At 39.2% G+C, this 24725-nt stretch overlaps 1 protein-coding gene across 1 annotated transcript; it reads left to right on the top strand.

The window, feature by feature from the left end:
* The first annotated feature begins 893 nt into the window (after positions 1–893).
* LOC102719361 lies at positions 894–2079 on the top strand. Its single transcript, XM_040520874.1, has one exon. The coding sequence runs from the start codon at positions 1192–1194 to the stop codon at positions 1525–1527; it is 336 nt and encodes a 111-aa protein (XP_040376808.1). The 5' UTR covers positions 894–1191; the 3' UTR covers positions 1528–2079.
* Positions 2080–24725: the final 22646 nt, after the last annotated feature.

The raw sequence follows: 24725 nt of genomic DNA on the forward strand, positions 1-24725 counted from the left end.
GACATTTCTTGGGCTGAACTCGGATTTCTGGTGAGATTAGTTATATATGATATATTTATTTTTTTAATTGGATAGATAGTAGATTAATAATAAATTATTATATATTTAAATAATAAATTAATTAATAGGTATTGGTACCATATAATGATTTTAAATCTTATTTATAATTTGTTTAATATGATTGACTTAAAATTATTACTCACTCCATCTCATAATATAAGCTATAGTTAATTTTTTTTATATAGGTCGCATAATATAGGCATGCATGCAGGAATGTAATAAACTAGCATATATCTTTTATCTAAATTTGATTTATTTATTTTTAATTTTTCACCATCAAAACGTCTAACCACATCCCATACATGCAAACATGCACCTAAAAAATCTAAATAACGAGGTGGTTATAACTACTGCTTGATAGTTATGTCACATAATTTTATCAAAAATATACTTATATCACATACTCAATAATCACGTTGAGCTCGAGCCAAGCCTGCCTAAAAGCTCAAAGATTTCGTACGTAGGCGAGCTCGAGCCTAGATAGGCTGGCTCGCTTGAGCTCGGCTTATTGACAGCCGTGCCGTGCACCCGAACTAACTCATATTCTACGGTAGAAAATACAGATCTAATTAAACCGATCAACAAATACGCCAAGATCATGTGAGGTGAGGTAGCCAGGTGCATGCACGGCTCTCCACGTACTCCAGCCGCGTGCGTGCGTCCGCTACTCCCAAGGCAAAGGTAGCAAGGCGGACACGCCTTCACCGCCTCGCTACCTTCCAAATCAACCGTACCCAACCGCGCTCGCTGCCGCCGGCGCGGCGCGCGCGGGACGGCACGCCACGCAACCCATCCCCCTTCACACAACCTCATCAGCAGCTAGCGCTCCACCCGGTCCGCGCGGGGGTGAAAAAAAATCCTATAAACCCGGCGCTCCGGCGCGCCCTCGCCCACAAAAACGCCTCGCCCACCGTCGCACGCTCGCCGTCTCCTCCCCGCCAAACAAATCTTTTCCTCCCTGCCCAGTATATACGCCAAGAAACGCAAGCAATCAACTCCTCCTCCTTCTCTTCTTCTTCTTCTTCCTCCTTCGCTTCCTCTAGTTCTGGTCATCTACTCATCTGTGCGAAAGAGTAGATAGCTATATAGCTTGGCGAGGTTGCCGGCCGAGTCCTTGTTTGGGAGCTCGAGATGGTTGGCCCGATCGTGATCGCGTCGGCGGGGCTGGGGATGCTCGCCGGGGTGGCCATGGCCAACCGCACCATGGGCGGCGATGGGCTGCCGGCGGCGTCGAGGTGGGACGCGCGGCCGCGGTGCGCCACGTGCGGCGGGAGCGGCCGCGTGGAGTGCCTCTGCAACCGCTGGTCCGACGGCGACTCCGGCTGCCGGACCTGCGCCGGCTCCGGACGGATGCCGTGCCGCAGCTGCGGCGGCTCCGGCACCGGCAGGCCGCTCCCTGCCCGCCTCATCGCCCGCCAGCAGCCGAACCCTTCGTCGGCGCCCGGACGAGGCGGAGACTACAGCTGATAGCTAGCAACAACATCGCCATGAAATACACGCACAAAGTATATATATGTACATGTCCCGTCCATTCTTGTGGATCATCTCTTATATACATATGTATCATGTCGATCTTCCAAGAGACTGCTTGCTCATCTACAAGATCGAGTATACATACTTGCATGTATGTTATGTGTTGTTCGAGTTGGGATTATTAAGTTGAATTAATTTACACAACACAAAGAAGAGGAAAAGGGAGCTGGGGGAGAACAGCTTGCTTGATGAAGTTAATTAGAGGCCATGGAGAGATGAAGATAGGGGGGCTACCTAGGTAGGCAAGTGATCAGTTTTGTTGGCCAGGGCAAGGTTGTAGTTCATTATTGTGGATGGAATATATTGCATAGAATTCATAATTACACATATTACTTTCCAGATTTGGATGTTCATCAGCTCCCTCTTCCTCTCCTTGCATATAGGTGCGGTGTCAATTTCTGTTCAGCTGATTAGTGCATGCTTTCTGCATAATGTAATCCTTGTACTTACAATTCTACTATATGTCATCTAGCTACCAGATCTTAATTCTGCTGACTTTCTGTACTGTAATTTTACTATGTAAATTAGCAAAAAGTTTAATTTCTTTTGCCGTTTTAGGCTATGCAAAGATGTTCTTTTAAAAAAAATCTCCTTATGAAGCATACATCTAAACTGTGTGCTCCCAGATCTAACTAGAATGAGTTTTTGATCGAGGGTACAGTATTTTGCAATGACAAAAAAAAACTAGAAATTAATACTGACAGATTTATCACGAACTATTCAGCCTATGTAAGGCTATTTCATAAGCAGAAATCAAAGAACATGTAGAACATATTACAATTTTGCATGATCAGGTTCCCGGCAAGCTCGTGCAAGTTGGACTAAACAAAACTGTCGGCATAAAACTATCCCCTTTTTTAATATTTTACAATTTTGATTAGTAGGCACCTTCCACAGCATTAAATACCCACAAGATTGACTATTCATATGGTCTATCTTTACTCTAATGCACATCTTTGCTTTATTTATTGTTGAAACAACTCATGGATCGATGCCGGTCTCGCCTCTCGCTACATGATGAAATGAATAATAAAAATTATAAATGGGCAGTATGGGTTGGAGATCGATGGATCAGCAAAACTTGGATGGCTAGAGCTGGTGATGCACCACAGGATTTGAAGAAAAAGATCCCAAGCAGTACCTGCATATAGATACAGATATTGTAGGACAATCTCTTGTCGGGAGCAACCTGTTCTCTGTCTGTGAGCTGATATTTGGTCCCTCTTTCCTGTTGGCGTTGAAGAAAAAAGAAACAAAAAATCAGAGGCTGGAGTCGCCTGTGAGCCACACGTTGAATGGATAAGCTTCTAGGTGTGTGCGAAATGCCAAGAGATGTGAAAAAAAAATCTAATATACACAGGAATACACGGCGCCATGATAGAATCAGGTATCTGTGCATATATGATTTTCTGCAGGTAACGACTGAAAAAAGAACTGCCTTAACACAATTCATGGGCTTATACTGCTGTGAAAAGGAACTAGAAAATATATCTTTATATAAATTAATATGAATCTAGTTTTCAAGCATTTATCTTTGAAATGATAGCTTATAAAATTTTAGTACCTTTCCTTACTATCTAGTTATCTTAAGGTGACAATTTTTTATACTAAGAATTTGGTACTTGAGGTACTTTCTCAAGAACCGTAAAATTTTGTCTAGCTTTCATATGATTTTTATCATACATTTTTATTATTAATTCTGTGGTAAAAATTAAAAGTCTGGGCCATGAATTATTGATAATACAATATCATTTAGTATTTTTCATGTTGAACTTAAGTACTTCTCTATTTTTTTTATTTACACTGTGAACTTTTGGATGACCATTCGTGTTGTTCAATTTTTTTATAATATAAATTATGCTTAAAGTAGCTAAGATGATAAAACAAATAAGATAAATTATCAAACATAGATCTAAAAATCAATCGTGTCAAATAAAAAATCAAACTTTCACGTTAGGTAACGGTCATAATCAAAATTTAAATTTAAAAGTTTTATTCATAAATTATCTTTTGGTTGCTTCATTTATTTTATTAGCCGTACCTCGACTGATCGGAGCTACTAACTCACAAAATTCCTTCATCTTTGGATGGTATGAATTTGATTGTATAGCAGGGCTGCATGAGTGTACTGACACATGCTGAGTAACCAAACCAAACCTGCATTCCTTGGTGTTGGTGGGCCAAGCTTGGACCGGAGGCAAAGAAAACTTCTTAATTAACTTTTTTTTCCTTCTATTTTCTTCTCATGTCTGGAGCCATGCACTATATTATCTTATTATCTTGTAATAATTAAAGAACAAGAAAATCTTGACTTGCCTTTATTGTATTCTACGACCCGGCCGGATAGTGACAGTGTACGCGATGAATCCATCTATAACTCTGTCTCTAACTAATTAAAAGTCTAGAACCATATATATGTATGAAAAAAGTCCACATATATTTCTTTCCTGAACATGTCAAAATATGTAGGAGAACGAGCAAATATGGCTAGCACAAAGAAAAGGATTGGTGCTGAGTGTTGCCCATCTGCAGGCATGACATGACATATGTGCAGCTGCAGAAGATTAATTAAGCAAAGCACAGCAAAGCTAGGCCGGTTTGTCAACTGTTTCAGGTGGCAGATAGGCAGGTTTCGTTTGTAGTTAAAGCCCAGATTTGACTTTGGTGCAGGCACCCTCTCTCTGACGAGTTCTTCAACCGATCGAAGCTTTCACCGACCGATTCTCGTCGTTGTAATGTTCCACCAACGGCCGATGAATCGATCCATCCATTACTCTTTATTCACTCGTATGCCCATCGAGCTGGAATGCCGCGAATAGTCGAACTTACGGCAACTTAATTATATTGTTACTCTCGCCATCGATCACTTTGCTTTTAGTGGTCCCCACCTTTTCATTTATGTCTATAAAAATTTAAATTTAAATTTGATCTTAATAGTAGATTTTATCATCGTACTTTAATTTTTAGCTTTAGTTTTTAGATTGTTAAGAAAAAATATATAAAAGTTTTATCTGTAAATAATTTTTAATGCTTACTTTTCGTGAACCAATGACGCTAAAACATATATACTTCTACGGTCATTCTGAAGGATGGATTTTGTTGGCAGCAGTGGTCCTAGACAATCACAACGGAGTGTGACACAATATTTGTGAAGTTATTGGTTCATCGTTGTCTATCAGTTACCCTTTTAACTCCTGCTAAATCAATATTCAACAACTTTCATATCAATCATATATATTGTTTGGGTGACACAAGTGAAGTTTGAACGTTTTTCTTTTCAAAGGGAAAATCCAACTTATCACAATAAATATCATACAAGTTATATTTATCCCCCTCAACTCTAATACTATACTAGATGTTTCACGTACACTTTACTTTAAAAACCAGCAAAATACCCCCTAATCTCAATCCACGTAGTTTTAGTCCTATATCTTCTTCGTAGTCAACTTTCCTCCAATCCTCCCTAATAAGCATTGAGGTCTCTGCCCTCACTCCCAACCACACTACCTTAGAATAGTTGATGACCCTTTCCTTCTAGCGGTACCGCCCGTGGCAGCGACATATATTCGTGATCAGCAAAAGCCTTGGTAGTGCAAGTGCATCTAGGCCCCCAATTTATTTTGGTCTTTAATGACAATTGAATAGTAAGGATTAATGATTTATGTGAGAATGTGAAGGATTGGTTAGTCCCCACGTAAGCCAAGTCATTGTGTCGCTCATATGGAAAAGAGAAGAAAAACGGTATAATCGTGTTGGCGTGCGTGGTTATTTAGTTTTTGAGTCAATTAGGAATGTTGTACTATAAATTAAGAGTGGTGCGCAATGAACTCTACGAATGAATCCTGTCTCCGGAAATATTTTTAATGTGTATCTCTTGCTATCTTTTTGAGTTATGCTAGGATTTTATGAAGTTCCGAGCGGAGCAATTTGAGTATTGTAAGATTTTTGGAAGTTCACAAGGAAGTTTCAGAAGTTCTGAAGATGGTAGATTTAGGTACTGTAAGACTTTCAAAAGTTCCGAAGGAAGATTTGGAAGTTCCGAAGATGGTAGATTTCGGTAATGTAAGATTTACGAAAGTTTCAAATTGATTTGACCGAAACTTCTAAATATTTGACTTTTCGCATTTGATTTTAAAATTATAAGTGTTTGGGTGCTGTCGTTTTGAACTGACCGTAAGTTCTGAAGAGACCTTAAGAAGTTCCGAAGAGAGCATCTTTTGCCCCCAACAGGCAGAAAATAAGTGGGGGGTATAAATACCTCCCACCCCTAAGCTAGGGTTGTTGCTCGCATTGTTGATTCATTTGGCCCTTGGCTTGTTTTCTTAAGATTCACTTTCAGTCTTGCTTCCGCACTTCCTCCTCTTCACGGATCTAAGTGGTTGGATTTTGTATGTGAGAGGGTTGGTGGATTTGAGTTGGTTTGAGTGCTTGGTGTTGACTTCGTAAAGAAATTTCTTAAGCACTAGATTCATCACCAAGAACTTCTTCCAAGCTCATTACTCTTGGTGGTTGAGGACACATAGACAGCTAGGCGTTGTTCCTTGAGCCACCATAGTTCTTGTGGTGAGCCGAGTAAAGATTTGTGAAGGACGGGTCTCACCTCTACAAGGAAAGAGACACCTCGAGTGAGGGGGAGTGCATTAGTGCAACCCTGAGGAAAGGATTGTGAAAACCCGGCTCAAGTTGAGCTCCTCAATGGAGAGTACAATCCCGTCAAGGATTGAAACTTTAGTAAAAAGTCTCTGTGCAACCTTGTGGTGAAATCTTTTAACTTGTGTTTTTAGTTTTGCTTTTAGTTGTCACGCACACCCTAGTTATTGTTTGTGCAAAGCTTCGAGTTTGTCCACTAGTTTGTGATTTGGTTAGTTACATCTTTGCATTTATTGTTCTAGATCTGGTGCTATCGGAAGTTCCGAAAGTTCCGAAGGGCTAACCGAAACTTTTGAAAGTTTCAGCTTCCGCATTTAAGTTTAAAGTTTTATCGCCTATTCATCCCTCCTCTCGGCCTTGATTACTCTTTCAGGTAGGAGTATAGACCTATTCAAACACCTTTTGATACGAGGTATATGTATATAATTTAGGATCATCTGAATCACAATCCCTTCTGAATTGATCATGATCATGTAGAAGAGGGTACTCATTTGGGTTGGTCAAATGGACTAGAAAAACCACACTTGTATCAAGTACTATGTTGTAGGATATGGGAGGCGGAGTCGTTAGGTCACCTTGAGGAAAGGTGGGTTGTTCCTCATCTTCCTCTTTTTCCATTTCAAAATTTGCTTCTTCCTATTCCATCACGTAGTCTTCATCTTCATTATCATTCAGAGACAATCTAGATCATGGCACTTTTTTTGGAACATTGTTCAACGAGTTCCTTATGACGAGGAGTCATGACTGTGAAAGAATAATTGGAACACGACCAACAAGATTAAGCATGAAAGAAAGGATTTGATGATGGGACTTGTGTCTTTCTAAATAGGGGCGGTCAAATAATAGGCACTTAGTTGGTCCGACTAACTCCAGGTCAGACTGAAAGCATCAACCTAGTCAAACCAAAGTTTGGTCAAAGTACCGCTGGCAAAAGAAAATTTTCACAAGTCCAATCACCAAAGGATTTCAACCATACTTAGATCATAGTTGTGGCATAAAAAAGAGATAAAAGAATGGTTCACTAAAGCACTGCTAGGGACAAGATATCACCTAATGCCACGAACATTTTGAACAACAAGACAACTCTAATCCTAGAAACATCAAATGATGGGAAATAGAAGTAAATATCAAAGAGAGAAATTACCGGAAATAGAACACTTAACTTGCTCATATAAGCTACCCTCTAGGGATGGAAATAAATGGTCAACGGTCCCTCCACCTAGAGTTCCAATCCACAGTTCAAACTCACATCAAAACAAAAAATGAACCTATCTTAGGCGGGCTGCTAAACCTAGTCTCTTGTGACTTACAGGTGGTCTCGTTAAGTGCACCACCTATGACAAAGGATTGTCTGTGATGATTTCACGGTCAGTTTAATTGTACTCCTAAGGCCGACCCTAACACATTTTTATGCAAAGTTTCCCTTTCTAAAAAATAGCGACATATGGGGGAAAGGTTTTGAAGTTAATTTCAATGGTTGAAGTTGCAATACAAGGTATATACATGTATTCCTACCCCATAACTACTATTTTTTTTTAATTTCATTGGTCCGATGCAGAGAACTTAGTTTCGCTAAGGGTGAACGTGTATGAGATGTTTTGGATATTTTGTTAACCGTTACTATTATATTTTCAGGTATGTAATTTCATGGCAGACACAAGCTTAGTTCATAGAAGAGTATTGATTCCCATTTTGACTCATCTCACGTTGAAACACACTATTTTAGCACAATGCAACATAGTGTTTCACCTAGGCCATTGTAGTGTACCGCGTGGAACCCAAATTTCAGGTGAAACATACCGTTTCGCACGATGAAACAAGCCATTTGTACGATTCACACCGCTTCGTACGATGAAACCCATCATTTTTTCTACTACTTAATTTGTATGATTCATTTTTTTTCCTCTCTAGGTTATTAATGGTATGCAATTACTTGGATAAATATTGAAATTACACATTTCATAATATTCATTGGAATGGCTCGTTCAAAATATCTTTTCCGTCGTTGATTGCAAAAATCAGAAAGCCTAGTAAAGTATCAATGTAATAAGGTCACATCTAGTGGAGGGTTGTTTATGAAGGATTATAAGGTCTGGTCTTACCATGATAAAATAGCCACTTTCCATGAATATGGTGTTCACAGTACCGGAGATGAAGGCTCTCTATTGTCATGTTAGATGGCTAAAGATTTTACAATCAAAGACACTAAAAATGATTAGGGCAGTGGCAGAGTGTAGTGTGTCAGTGGTTGTTAGGCCAGTGAAAAGGCAAGACCGGCTACTGGTTGTACGGTGGTGGTGAGGGTCAATAAGTCGAGCCAAAGCTTGACACCATTTGTGGTGGTGAATTACCTTCTTACATGCCCCAATGCATGGCTCCTAAAGGTAGCGGTTCATCACAAATGTATCAAAGGAGAATATGCCCTATGATTGTATGTCCTAGCTGTGCACTGAGGTATATCTATGTGTATATAGTAAACACCGACACTAATTGTGATCACATTTTTGTTTCACGGGTCTAGTTGTAGAGGTCTATTTTTCGCTAAGGGGTCTAAATGTATTTTTTTACTATGGTAGGCAAACATCTCATCTTCTGAGTTACGTAAATTCATGGACTAAGTAGAACCCCAGTGAAATTTAAGGACAGTAGACCATGGGACTGTTAACATCAAAATTTGGTAAATTTCCGTATTGGATTTGGATAAGGAAATGTGCAATCGCCGATAGATATTTTATCCGCAAGAGTTCGAATTCAACAGGGAATCATGAAGACCAAGGCTTGGCGGTGTAATTTTATCTAGTAGTTAGAGTTAGTTAGGATTTTATCTCTACGAGATTAGAGTCCGATTGGGACTTGTTTGTTTTCTTTTATCTATTAGAAACCGTGTCGCGTTAGAGATAGAATTTATTATTTCTTTTTATCTATTAGGGGTCGTGTCCGACACGGATTAGCATCCACTTGAGGGTATAAGACACGGTTATTGTAAATCATCTACATATCAATTAGATCAAATACTTTCGGCGCATCGCCACCCTCCTAACTGAGGTTTCAACTCCGGCGGAACTTGGTACCTGACGTGGGGCTGCATTGTCTCGATCTCCGACGAAGGGGTAAGTCCTACGTTCCGCCAGGCCACGGTAATCGCATCGGCTTTAGGACTATCTCGGTTTAGTCCGATCTTCTAATCTAGTTTCAACTTAGATCACTTTCGTATTTTGAGTTGATCTGGTCGATCACTTTGGACGATCTACGTTGGTTTGATATTCGTTGTTTGACATCTTCAATCTAGTACTGTCTTAGTTCGATCCGATCTAGTAGATTGCGTTTGTCAGATGGTTTATATCAGATCGATGTATTTTGTTCATTGTTCTATTGGAGTACTAGCCGATAGGTTACCAGTCATCGGCTCATTGGCTTTATAGCAATCTAGATTTATTTAGTATCTATCCTGACATTGTTAGGTTTAATCTTGAACTGTCTCGGTTGGGTCAGATCTTCTATGATTATTCTTAGCAATCTGGGCTAAGTATTTTAAAGATACTGGTTGTTTGTCCGCCGTCTATAGCCGATGATTTTTGCCGATCTGCATGTTTATCATATTTACGTCAATGTAGTAGCCGATTGCTTTATTGCATACCAATAGGCTTGATTTGGTAAGATCGGCAGTTATTTAGGTTGCATCGGCTTATGAGAATTACATGCAAATTGGTTTTAGCCGATCGCAACAATGATTCATTGTTTATTTCAAGTAATTCGTCGGTTTATTTATTAGCCTTATCGATCTTCATGCTTCCTATAATCATATCGTGCTCGACTGCATACTATCTTGGTTAAGTCCAATCTCTATACTTCTAGTTCGATCTGGTTATAGGGGCTCGTCCGATCGACTGAGATTAATAAGTAACCTGGCGGGTTACGTTGGTATAATATTTAATTTAATTCTATTTTTATCAAGTTTCTGGCCGGTTCAAGCTTTTTTATAGCCGATCGTTTACCCTATCGGCTAACCGTTGCAGCATTCATATCTGATCGGCTGGATTACTAGTGTCCTATCGGCTCGATAGCCGATCGGCTTGTTTTACTACTTATCTTGTCAGTTGCAGGATCAAACTGACTGGCACGTCCGCGCACCTTCTAAGAATTTAGGTCCTGCACTGGAGTTGTCTAAGATTGACTCCCAAGCCTTCATGTGTGACATGTTGATTGTTATTTTCAACGTCAACAGGGATACCATAAAACCAAGATTACATTTTATAAATTCAGGGACCAAGTAGAACACCAATGAAATTTAAGGACTAGCCGTATATTTTAATATTAACATATTCTATGCATTTTAGCTTTCAAGCAAAATTTTTCTACCGTGTGCATACCGTTACTCATTACCACCCGATGAAACAAAAAGGTTGTCTTCACAGACAGGACAACACAAACCAACCTAGCCAGCTTTATGTCCTCGAAGCCCTAAGGCAAACTCAACATTATAGGCCCTTAGACTACTTTTTAGTTATAATACACAGTTATATAACTATATGATACAATCATATCGATGAACATTGCTAGTATAGAATAGAAACGTAAAATTAAAGTATTAAAATAATATAAATATCTTAAATTATTAATGAGATATACCTATTGGGAGTTATAAAGATAAACTTATACGATCATTTCTTCAAGAAAAATCAACAATAATATTTTTTTATCAATATTATCCAAAATATTCTTCACAACACCCGAAAAATAGGGTAATGGCCCCCCTCCTGGTGTGGGCCATAGGCAGTCGCCCCCTCCGCCCCGCGGTCTGGCCCGGCCCTGAACCTAGCTATTCGGTGTTTGCAAGTGGTGATTGAGCTTGAAGACACGTATTATCTCCATATTTTAATATATGCCATTGTTAATTTTTATACACATTTTGATTTAAAAATTTTGTGTAAATGTGTAAAAAGTAAAGTTATAATTAAAATATATTTGATAATAATTCTAATTATAATAATATAATTTTTTTGTAAGAAGAATAGTTAAATATGTAAAACAATTAACAACATCATCCCTTAAAATACGAAGTGAGTATATAAATCGGTGGTTTTTTGATCCATAGAACACGGGTCCATATCGTCTGCCATTGGCCTCAGAGAACTGATGAGTGATAGGTTGGATTTTGTCCAAGATTTTCGCATGCCCGCAGGCTATCAATAGTTTTTGGCAAGTTTTGTTCGGCCGGGTAGAGCAGAGGCCTTGGGCCATGGCCCAACAAGCGAGGCGCAACAATAGTGAATTTTTTGAATTTATAATTTTATTTATTAAATAATACAAATTTAATTTTGTATTTCAAAAAATCACAAAACTAATCTCTTGCCGCCCTCTAGAAGGGCGGAAAGGTGACATGGCAAACGGCCATTCGGTCGCAAAATTTACCTTAGGTCCTTGCCGCCCTTACAGAGGGCGGAAAGGGCCAAAATGCAAAATTTGTCATGCCTCCGTTTCTGGTCGTTTGTCCCGACCGAGTGGTCGTTTGTCACATCACCTTTCCACCCTCGCAGAGGGCTGCAGGAGGTTAGTTTCGTGATTATTTGAAATGCAAAATTAAATTTATAAATTATTTGATAAATAAAATTAAAAATTCAAAAAAAACCAAAAATAGTTGTAGTAAAGCAGCAGCTCGGCCGGCACCGGCAGCACGCAAAGCATCCGAAGTGTTTTAGGGACTGTTTGTTCACGGTTATTAATGGATAGGATATGATCACTTATTATATTCTACTGGATATGGTCATCGAATTTATAGTTTAGTTTGTAGTAAAATCTAAATCTAATTATATATTCTATAAGTATATTAATTATTTTATTTGAAACTTTATAAGATATATTTATCAATTCATATATTTTAACAAGATATATCACACTCAAATTTATTATAAAATATTATATAGTTTAGTTCTAATTTTATCTATAAAATTTCTACTACAAATATTATAATAAAATCATATCTATTGACATAAAGTAAGGGTCAATTCATAGTGATTTGAGGGTATGTATAAAAAAATTCCAATTTTTGGGTCGGGGACAGCCTGACAGATCTTAAGGCATTTATAACGATAAATGTGTCCAGCTGGATACATACGACCGATTACTTGACCATAGGGTTTCCTTCGTATAGCTAGATAAGCAATCAACAAATATATTTTGAGATACATTGGAAGTTTGCCAACTTACCGGAGGGCTGAGGCCATCACTTGATCAGCCTCTGCGCCTTTGATCTCTCATATTTTCCTTCTATCCTCAATGAATATATATTATAAATATTAGTTATATATTGAATGTATTTTCTTTTATGTCATTAAAGTATAAAGTGGCTCATATTAAGAGAACTTAGAGAAGAGTCTATGTAAACTATATTTTGTGTAATATTTTTTAATTCATTAATCAATACCTAATGATAAGTTCAAGATGGATAGGACTACATATTATTTTTTGAGTAAACTACGCTTATGATATATAAACTTACGTGGTGGATGTAAATAGTTGTAACAACTTGGCTGGTCTGTGTACACCCAGGCCAAAAGGCACAAATCTATCCACGCAAGTAAATTCAGCGCAAATTAATACATTTTCTAATGAGGAAACTTGAAAATTTATTAGTTTACAAAATGGTACATGGAGAGAGCTATTTTTAGGGGAAATAGAGAATTAACATTCTTGCTGACGAGGAAAATCCCTCAACCCGCGACACCATATGTGCCTTCTATTCTTATTTAAATATTTTGATTAAGCGAAGGCCATTTAAGGTAATTTCTAGCAAATAGGAAATTCTTTTGTCAATATTAGTATGTTAATAGAATAGTTACAGAAAATCAATTGTGTATAGGAGTTGTTACAAAAATCTTCACATTTATATGTCCATAAACACCCATATATTTTTGCTTCTACTAATGCTTATAAGCCAAAATATGAATTTTTCAATCTTAAATTTAGGGTTGAATTTGGGTTTTTTTCACTTTATTTTCTAGTCTTAGCGTTTAGATTGCTAAGAATACGTATATAAAAGTTTTATTCACAAATTATTTTTTGTTTTCAAGTATGTTGTTTGTCTGTTTCCATTAAAATGCCAAACAACCACCCAAAGATGTAATGTCAGGATTGAAACCAAATAAGCAGTAAACTAAAATGTTTATGAGACAGGCAAGATATTACTTTGTAAACTCAAATGTGCCATGAGATAGGTAACACTGGCACGATAAATAAAGCATGATGTTGTTTAAATTCTGGCCAAAATCAATCGATGTTTCTCTCTATGTATTGACCAAATAATTTTTAATTTAATCATCATTCTTCTGGTATTGAAGCGACAATGGTTTTAAAAACACGAAAGAATATTGGATCTTAATACATTTATCTCCCCGATCAATTCAGGACTCCAGATTGTCCCAAGCTAAATTAGTTTAGCTCGTTTTGGACCCGGTTCGCATGGACTAACCAAGTTGTTGTATCCAAATGGGCAATTCTCAAGTTGTTGTATCTATTTGCACCCACCACGCAAGTTCCTATACCATAAGCGTAATTTAAATAATTTCCAATTTTAGTAATTATTAAATATTGGAAGAAAAGTAAGAACCTATGTTTTAGATATTAACATTTTAATTTTGTCTATCCTTCATATTTTATAAAAGAGAAATATTTACAAATCAGATTGCTAAATTATATTTGTAGGTGGAAACATATAGTATTTGTGAATACTCAATTAATCGAACACTAACTAAATAATAAATATCAATATTAGAAAGAAGAAATTGTGGTGAACAACAAATCCATGATATTTCCAAGTGGATGTGGCAAGTTAGTGACATAAATGATCCGAATCAGACGATTTGTACATCAACAATAATCGGACACCAGTACAACACACTTCGTATTTGGTCGGAGGTGTAATTCTTGAGCGATTCTAATTTGCGGAAAGGACATTATGTAGGACTCTTTTTTTAGACGGAAGTGCCATGTTCTCGCTGCTATTTTTATTATAATACATTTTATTTACAGGGTTTGGTTGGATTTCACTAAAAATCTTTAACTAAAAAAGGAAATTTAACTTTTTGTCACTCTTACGAGTGGTCAAAACAAATTTACGACTCACCGTCTATGACATGTGTGCCCGCATGAGTCTATGACATATGGGTCTAATGACAAGTCTGTTATGAATATTCGTAAAAGAGTGGCAAAAAGTTAAATGCTCGATTCCAAAGGCAGCTTAATATCCCAATGTTGTTTGTGTGATCTAAGAAGAAAAAGTTGAGCTATGTTTCTCCGGGTACCATTGGTCTCGTTGTATGCGTGCTTTCATGCAATTGACAGATCTTATGGATTGCTGAACTAAAGTTAAGCATGCATCATTGTCAAATTAAAATCTGTGGATGATTCCCTTTTACTTTCCCTTTTTAAGCATGATCACCTCAATAAATAGAAAATAATTGTTCGAATATGTTTTCTGCTCACATTCCAATTATACTGCAAAGTCTAGAATGCATCATCTTTCACATTTTAGAACACAAATTTGATAACTTTAAACAAATAATATATATCAGCAATATTGTTATTAAATCAAATCTAATTTGTAAAACCTTGCTAGAAACACACCCTAAAAACTCACTACACCTGAATATCAATAAACCTAAAAACTCACTACACCTGAATACTTACGGCTTGTTTGGTTTATCTTCAAACTCAGCCAAGCTAAAAAATGGCAATGCTAGAAATTACAACCATTTGATTTTTGGCCAAAATGTGATGTGATTTCCATATTTTTGGCTACTTTAAATTATGCCAATAACAAAAACGTAAAGGGCATTTGCAAATTTACCGTAAGTTTAAATCGTTATTGCAAAACTAGCACTAAAAATTACAAAATATACCACTACAATTATCATTTGAGGGGCATTCTTGTAAAATAGAAAAATCAGTGTTACAAATGCCCAAAATTTTACATTAATAGCAAAACCAAACGTTTCTCTAACCAATCTTTAACAAAAATTAGTGTTGGCAATGACCAGTTTTTTCCTTAATTCACTGACACCAATCGATTGTTTGGTTCATTGCCATTTCAAACCTTACCAATATTTTTTGTGATGGCAGGATTTGGCATTGCTATATATTTTGGGGAGTAGTAAATGTATTCTTGTCCCAAATGTATTTTACAAGCGCTTGAACTCTTTTGCACAGTGGGCATGAATTGCCACATTCTATGATCCATAGATTAGACAGACAGGAATGAGGGGGGGCATGGTCCACAGTACGGTGCCTTAAGCGATCGCAAATTCCAACGAATGGCAGACACTAGAGCTAATAGTGCTCCCTGTCTTGTCCGTACCATCGGGCTTGGCCTTGATATTCTCCTAGCTACGGCAAACACGCCTGTGCTGCCCTGCAGAGTGCTAGCAGTGGCACTGCATGCCACAGCCTGCAGCTGCAGTAATCCACTCCAGTCGCTAGCTCTGATCTCGTTGTCCTGTACTCGTAGTGTTTCCCAAAGATAAAAAGACATGTTTGGTGTGCCGCGGGTCGGTGTGTCCATATAGCCTGGCCGGTTGAGCCAATTGGGTGTGTGTGCGCACACGACCGGCCTCGAGGCCTAGGGGCGGCCCAGCTATAATTCAAAGCATCCATATGTATATCTAAGATTTTTTTTAAATATATATATATATACATCCTATGTATACCTATATATATTTCATATGATAAAATGAAAAACGTATTTTAGCCCAAACAGACAAAAATTAGTTTATCGAGCCATTTTTTTAATTTGGCCTATTTTACACCTGAGGCCCAAAGCTCAACATAGCTAAAAAAAACAACGAGGGTTTCCCTGGTGTGGATTGGGGGCAGGGGCTACCTGCGGTGTTGATTATAAATATTGTTGTACCTTTAAAACTCGATAAATATAATATCAGTCAAAGTTATGCAAAATTTCATTAATTTTGTATGGCCTAGATAGCATGAACAATCACACCGTCACATAACCATTCTTATCTTTTTCTCTTCTCTACCTGTTTCCCACGTGATGTGTAGGCTACTCACCCATCCACTGCCATGCTCCTCTCCACCAACATGTTGCCCCACTTTTGCCTCACCAACGCTGGCGAGCTTCGCTAATTTGATTGTTCTCCATCCTCCTACCCTGCTCCTCCCCCACTAAGCTTGGGTAGTCGCTTGACATCCCCATCTCATGACTGGCCATGCCATCCTCTGGCTCCAAATCACTAAATCCCACACCCCTATTACTGACCGTATCAATTGTCATATCCCAATCTCATAGCTCCAGTATCTATGGTTGCATCACAATCTACTTGTGTCTACCGACCTTCACTAGTGAATAGTCATCCGAACCTTTCCCTTATAACCATCCGCACACCCTGACCCACGTCCTTTCTCCACCCTAATTTGGTTTTTGGTTTTAAAAAAATGGCATAGTCTCTAGCACTAGAGAAGAGAATGGATAAGATTTTCGGTGCGAAGAAAGTGGTGCTCATAATTGTCGCTGCCAGTGAAGTACCTGTTGCTAGCCTTTGATCCCTCTCCAGTCTCTCACTACAGCATATTAGCGCTATACAGACTACCAAAACGGGCTTATGCGGGCGGTTGGCCGACCCACCTAGCTCTTTTCTCCTATGATAATAGGCCTCATTGAAGGCGGGACAAACCAATCGCCTACAAAGAGTGATTCATGCAAAATGGTGCGCTTCGTGTGGAAACGGTGTGATTCGTGCGAAATGGTGTGGTTCATGCAAAATGGTGTGGTTCGTGCGAAAACAATATGGCTCATGCAAAATAATACATTTGTTCGTGAGAAACGGTGTTTTCCTTTCAAAACGGTTGGTTTCGTTCGATATGATTTGTTGTAATGTGAGGTACCATCAAATTAAAACTTGAAAATATACCAATAACAATTTATAACTATATATGAGGTAAATTATACTAATGAAATTACTTTAACCATGACAAAATATCACAAAACATCTCATAGACATCTACTATAATACACAACTAATTTCTATGAATCAGACCGACCAAATTAATAAAAATGGTTAATATTGAGGAGGAATGCATGTATCTAACCTTGTATATCAATATAAAACAAATCATTCAACTTCAAAACCTTTACCCTATATATTTCTATTTTTTGGAGAGAGAAACTTCTGGTGAAAATGACATGGGTAGCCCTTGAGAGAGCAGTTGAAGTGACCATGCATTCATCACATGTGGTCACTTAAGATGACCGTCTACGACAAAATACTTGTCATAGGCGGTTGCTTAAGACGATTGCATGACGCGAGTCCAGTTAAGTGGTCCGCCTGTGAACCTTTTTTGCAAGCAGGCCCATACTCTCCTTGGCTCAACCCCATGCCAGATGGTATAGTCCACCTAAGATGTTAAGGGGTAGTTGCCTAGGATAACCGTTTCTGTAGCAATGTCTTGTCGATTCCCCCTTGCCTAGAGAGGTAGAAAGATTGCGTTCTAACCATTTGATTGTGATCCACATGGTTAGGATGTCAGGTAACTGATCTTGATGGCTGGCAAAAGCAATACTACCCTTCATCCGAAAGTATAGTTGTTTTTCTTAAATTTAAAAGTTATCCACATATATATCGATAATTCATTATATAGTACTCTATCTAGCTCCATAATACATGTCGTTCTGGATAGCCCTTTGGTCAAACTTTTAGAACCTTAACTATAAATAATTCAAAGCATAGAGATTTAACGTACATATTAATCTTTAAAATACATCAATAAAATTATTCTTTTATATATTATAATAGTAAACATTAGTCAAAGTTGCTTTTTAAGGGTGTGTTTGGATGGATGGTTGGGTGGATAGGATATGGCGGACTATTTTTTTAGGTGTTTGGTTGGTGGGCAGGAGTGGGATAGGGCGGCCCGAAAGAGAATATTTCCTCCAGATGCCAGATGGATGAATCCGGCCGATTTACTCGGATTTGGCCGCTCGGGCGAGTCGGGCGAGCGGGCGAGCGGTCGCGTCACCGCGTGGAGAGAGCGGACGGGCGGCGACGAGCGTGGCGATGAGCCGGCAACAACGAGCGGGCTACCAGCGCGGCGACGACGGCGATGCCGCTGCAAGCCCGGCGACGACGACGACATGCTGCGACCGGGAGGAGGGAGCAGCGGCGAGCGCAGCGGCAACAGTGATGCCGATGCGGGCCTGGCGACGACGATGACGATGTGCTGTGACCGGGAGGAGGGAGCAGCAGCGAGCGCAGCGGCGACGGCGATGCCAATGCGGGCCTGGCGACGACGACGACGACATGCTGCGACCGGGAGGAGGGAGCAGCGGCGAGCGCGGCGACGAGCGCGGCGGTGACGGCGATGACGATGCGTGCCCGGCGACGACGACGACAACGTCCTGCGGCTGGAGGAGGGAGCAGCGGCGAGTGCCGGCGCGGGCAATGAGCGAGGCGGCGAGCGGCCGAGAGGAGGAGGCACGAGGCGGTGGCCGGGGGAGGAGGCGCGAGGCGCTGGTCGGCGGGGGTAGGCAACGGCGACGGCCGGGGGAAAGAGGCGGCGGCGCCCAGATCCAGCCACTTTTTTCATATTTTTTCTTTTTCTTTTTTTCTTTTTTATATGTGTATTTATAATGGAGATCGTAGTGTAAATTGTTGAAAATTTTATGATTTGTATTGTGTATTAATAATTTGATGGGTTTATACTTACCATCTCAAGTGAGACGTGACCACACCTACAAATTCATCCTAATCCCTCCAACCAAACAAAATACTAGATCGCCATATTCATCTTCATCCCTACGACCAAATAAAAGACTAGATCGCCATATTCATGCAACCAAACAAAAAACTGGATCGTCATATCCAACAAAATATGGACCGCCATATCCCATCGACCGTGAACCAAACACACCCTAAGATTGTGTCCTTGTCCAAAGCAATAAGCGTTGTGGAACCACATGAAGTACTGCTTGTCATTGATTATCTTTGATTTTAATTTCTTTATATTGTACCCCCAATCTCTCTTCCACTCCAATTATATATATATTCTCTTTTGTTTCATAATGTAAGACGTTATAGCTGTGTTTAGATTCATCTATTAACCAATGTATATTGTTTATATATATATATATATATATAGATTCATTGACGTCTATATGAATTTAGCGAACGCTAGAAAGTCTTACATCATAAAACGAAGGTAGTATCATTTAATAATAAGACATATGCTGGAACCATATAATAGTATTTTCTTTTCAAACTTTAACATATGCTAAACAATCTAGAGCGTCACTATTTTGTGGACGAGGGGATGTATAACATTATGTCATTAGCAGCAAGATAGTAGCAACATATATGCTCGACAATCTTAGTGTTAACGTTCGACTATTAGATTGAGTTAGATTGAGGTTAGGCGTCGACGAATAATGTTAGAAGCACAAGCATGTGCGTATAAAAAAAATTAAGTTTTCTAGGTGCATACAATTCGATACTAATGTTTTTTAATAATATATGCATGATATAAGAGGCGATACTAGCTGTCCAGACTTGATAATTTCATTGACCGGCGATGGATACGTCTCCATGCGCTTAGCTTATAATCCCTCCGTATGACGTCGTTAAACTTTTATACGCGTTTGACCATTTATATTATTTAAAAAATTGTCTAATTAATATTTGTTCTAATATGATTGAATTTATTATCAAATATTTTTTTAATCATAGCTTAAATTTTGTGTATGTACATGAAGCTTCTGTATAAAATGAATAATCAAGCGTATTAAAATTTAAAATATTAATGGTGACTTAATTTTGTCAAAATACGGTGGGAGTACGTACAATTGTGGCACGCGGGGAAGTGACAACTAGCCCGGAGCAGAGTGAGGACCGACCTGGGATGCGGCCCCCTTAGACTTTTGTATAGATGGTCCACGAAAGACACAACGGCCGGGAGAATAATACACATGCAGATTGATGCAGTGAGCGACCAGCTTTCTTCACCCGTAGGTGACCGGACCCAAATGAAGACGGACGGACGGACGTACGCTAGCCTAGGATGGGCCCTGCACGTACGCGAGATGCATGGTCCGACTGTCCGGGTGGGTGCTTTCGGCCCCGACGCGCGCATCGACCCGTCGTCTTCACCACGGACGGCGGATGGCCCGCGGTATTTACCCCCCACGCATGCAACAACTTGATGCTCTCCCTCTCTCTGCATATCACTATATGTATGTATGCATGTCGGCATGCGTACTTTCCACTAAGGATTCGGCCATGCCTAATATAGGGTCGTGGTTGGTGGTCACGGTTTATTAGTCCTAACATAAGGGTATCCACAATGTATCATAAAAATGATTATTATATAATAAATGATCTCGGATGGATTGTTTTTATATATTATGAGGATAATCATTATAGCATTAATGGCTAAAGTAGCTCTTAGTCATTAGGGCTGCCCATAAGAATAAACGTTCTCATATTCTTTTCTTATTCATAGCACACTTTGTTTTCTACTCTATTCATAAGCATCGTGGAGCTTGTCACAACTAATGTCACCTATGATGGGTCACACCCATATAGACTACATGGTCTTTATACATTGCTCATGCCCTAATTATGGTACCATGGTCTCACGACTCACGAGGCTCCGGGATAAAAAAAGCATAGTTTACGTGAGATGTAATGAACATATAAAATTAATTGTTAAGCCTAGCTAAGACTATAGTGTATCGGAAGGTGCATAGGTATGGCAATTTTCTACTGGGGTAGAGGATGGGCAAAATTTTCCTCCGAGAAGATACCAGCGGGGCGTGAAATATAACTGTCCACCCTATATTTGGCCCAATAGGCCCAACTAGTGTTTCATATATAAATCTAACCCCACTTTTTACCTTTCTATTCTCTACCCTCTCTCTTCTGTTATGCGCGCAAGGGCAAGCACCCCAGCCACCACACCGCATCTCCTCTGCTTCACCGCCGTTGCCTACTACCACGCCAATCGTTGTTGGCCTTCATGCTCTCCATGCGGGTCACCACGTCGCCTCCTCGCCAGCCTCCGCCATTCTCACTGACCTCCATGGCCATCGCCATAGTGCCTCCACGCCCGTCACCACGACGCCTCCTCACTGTCGTTGTCCACCCACCGGGCCTTGGTCGAGGTCAGGGTCGGGATCGGGGATGGGGACGGTCTAGCATAACCCAGCCTCGTCCTGCCCTGTTGCTAACACTAAAGATGTGTGGCATACTAATGGTCTTATAGACCGAGATCGAGATCGCTGGGGCTAGGGACAACCTTCCATGTTGCAGACATAGGTTCGTTAATTACTCGTACGCTTTCCATATAGTCGCTCTATATATCAAGATATAGCTACACTTATAATTTAGTTATATAGTAATTTCAACTACAATTATAGTTATATTTTGAGACATAAGGTTTAGTTGTTTTTCTGTTAATCATGATTCTTTAGTCTTAGTCATTAGTATACCCTGATTGGGATATTAATACGAATGCATGCATGACATGCATTGTTTCAAAATGATTTTTTCCATGCTCTTCTTCGTGTTTATGTTATTGTTATCCTCTTGTGGGAGTGAGAAATGTGAGTCATGCATTTCCTGTTTGTTCTAATATTGTTGACCAAAGGTTAATTTTATAGACAAAAAATTCTTTTGTATTTGTGAAGAGAGGGATCGGAGTGGTCAAGGGAAAACATAGAGGGATGAACCATGTTTCCTCGTTTTGCCAACCCAACAGAAGTGGCATTTTCCTGGTTGCATGAGCTACGTATGTCGCCGGCCGGCTGGTTCAAGCTAGCTAGGGCCGTGCATCAGCTGTCACTGATGTTGCCAAAAAAAAAAAAAGGTCTAGTACCACTGCTGCTACTCCCATGGCAGGAAAATTGTGTAGTGTTAGGGATCTGTGCAGCTGGCTATCTCCTTGAGAACAGCCCATAGTGGTGAGAAAAAGATTGAGGTGACCCCAGTCACTAACGGACTACTGCCACACTCCCACCCTGCCACTGCGTTCATGAAACGGAGTTGTTTAGTCTCATGTCACATCGGAACCCTGCGTTTACGAAACGGAGTTGTTTAGTCTCATGTCACATCAAATGTTTGATAATAATTTGAAGTATTAAACATAGATTAATAAAAAAACTAATTTCATAAATGAGTGATAATCCGTGGGATGAATTTTTTAAGCCTAATTAATCCTTAATTAGAGCATGTTAACTGTAGCATCACATAGGCTAATTATGGATTAATTAGGCTCATTAGATTCGTCTTGCGAATTAGCCCAAGATTATGGATAGGTTTTATTAATAGTCTATATTTACTATATATAATAAATGTCCAAACATTCGATGAAACAAAATACTAAAAATAAATCTCTTGTCCCAAACACGTGGATCGCATCTTCATGGGACAAAGCTGCTGCTGCCTCTCTGCATGCATCTTTGCTAGAGATGACATCACCTTGGGGTTGCTCCTTTTATAGCACTAGCTATATAATAGTACTCCTATACTATGTTTGATCTGCATGATCTTCGATCGATTTGTGTCCAGTATGTACGTATGTGTACGAAGTTAGTGTCTTCGGTACTCTAGCCTTACTTTTTACTACATGCCATCGAGAGATGTTGTATGCATATATGAATGTAGTATGTACTCGGTCTCACCTCAAAAATGCACGCTAAACTCTTCATGTCTCAAGCGCAACTATATATAATGTTATGTATATAGTTTTACGCAATAAAGATTACAACTTTGTTATTTAATGGTGTAAGTAAATCATCACCAATATTAATCTCTAACGGCCACTCACTACTGTGTAACCGTTTAACTGTGATTGGCCTAAACACATATTTATGACGGATGACGATATGTTTTGCGTTGAGTGATCAATGGTGAGAAACAACCATCGTGTCGAACCGATATTTTGCTCGTAACAAATAATGTCATCAGTGACGGGTTGAACCTATTATAATCATCTACAATAGGGCTTATTGTGGTCCATCGTAGATGACTGGGTCTATGATGGGTTATTAGGCCTAGTCACTTATAACTCGTCTATTTTGTTGGATTATGCAGTAGTACTCAGTACTCTCGCACGTAGCCCCAATATGAAACACTTACGTACACCTCAAAAAAGCTTACAACTCTAAATGTCTAATAGTAACATCATGCTGCTCTTTGTATTCCCTCTAATTATAAGATTACGACTTTTTTTTTCATGTTGAACTAGTGGTCGTCAGTTGTCAACACCACCATTTGCAACAGTGACGAGCCAGCGACTCTGTCGAGCAAAAATGACAAATAACTTTTCCTTGTGACTGACCAGGCAGATCAGCAACGGGGACGACAATGGCGGATCATGGGCAATTGCACGACCAGCCCGACAGCTAGCTCGATCCGCCGATGGTTTTCAACGCATGACTTTCTCACGCGTAGAGAAAATGACATTTTTATCTATACCTGACCTATATATATTAATGGGAATCTCGAGGAAGCTCACATATTAAGTTGTAGATTGTGTAAAAGGTTTATATTAGATGAAACTATGGACTCTTTTCAATCTAACACACTTTAATTTAGAAATAAACTCAAAACTAATAATACGAGCTATAGCTATCCACTTGAACTCTTAATTAGTGCGCGTTTAACTAATTTATTTTTAAAACTATTAATAATTAGCGAGTTGTCTTGACGTGGACTCTTTTTTTAGTCTAAGCGCTGCAATCTCAAATATAACCATCATATTTTATATAAAAATTATTATATCTATAAATAATAATAATAATAATAATAATAATAATAATAATAATAGCCCATGTAATATATATATATATATATATATATATATATATATATATGTGCGCGCGCGCGCGGCTAGTGACCAAGTGGATTTTAATTGGCTTAGATATATAATTATAATATCATCTATGTGTTTTTATTTAAACTAAGCATTTAAGAAAATTATCGATAGTCGAAAGTTTAAAAGTTTAACCAAATCTTATTATAAACAATAAATATTTTTGATAGGATGGAATGACACTAAGAATTGTACATAAGGTGAAAGGGGAAAGATGCCCTAGAACTGGATCTAACAACCGGATCAGATCAAAACGCAATGTGGCCAAGGTACTCCATGTATATATGTGCGTTACGTTCGTGGAGGAGAGAAAAGGAAAGGGACGATCAAGGGGGGGACATGGAGCATGTCAGAGAGCAGCGCTGAGCGATGCATGCAACTGCTAGCCTAGCCTAGCTACCTGCAGCTTTTGCACACACCTGCTTGCATGTCTCTAGCATGGGTAAGCCCCGGCCTATAGCTTAAGTCAGAGCAAAGCAAGAATGCACACTGGTGTTCTCCACTAAGCTCTCTCTCTCTCTCTCTCTCTCATATTTTTGGGAGACAAAGACTGGATCTTCTGGGACAATGATTTATGCGTCATGGTCTCCCACTAGTTACCAGCAGCGCTC

This window comes from Oryza brachyantha, chromosome 2 (assembly GCF_000231095.2).
Source record: "Oryza brachyantha chromosome 2, ObraRS2, whole genome shotgun sequence".
In the NCBI taxonomy this organism is placed as follows: domain Eukaryota; kingdom Viridiplantae; phylum Streptophyta; class Magnoliopsida; order Poales; family Poaceae; genus Oryza; species Oryza brachyantha.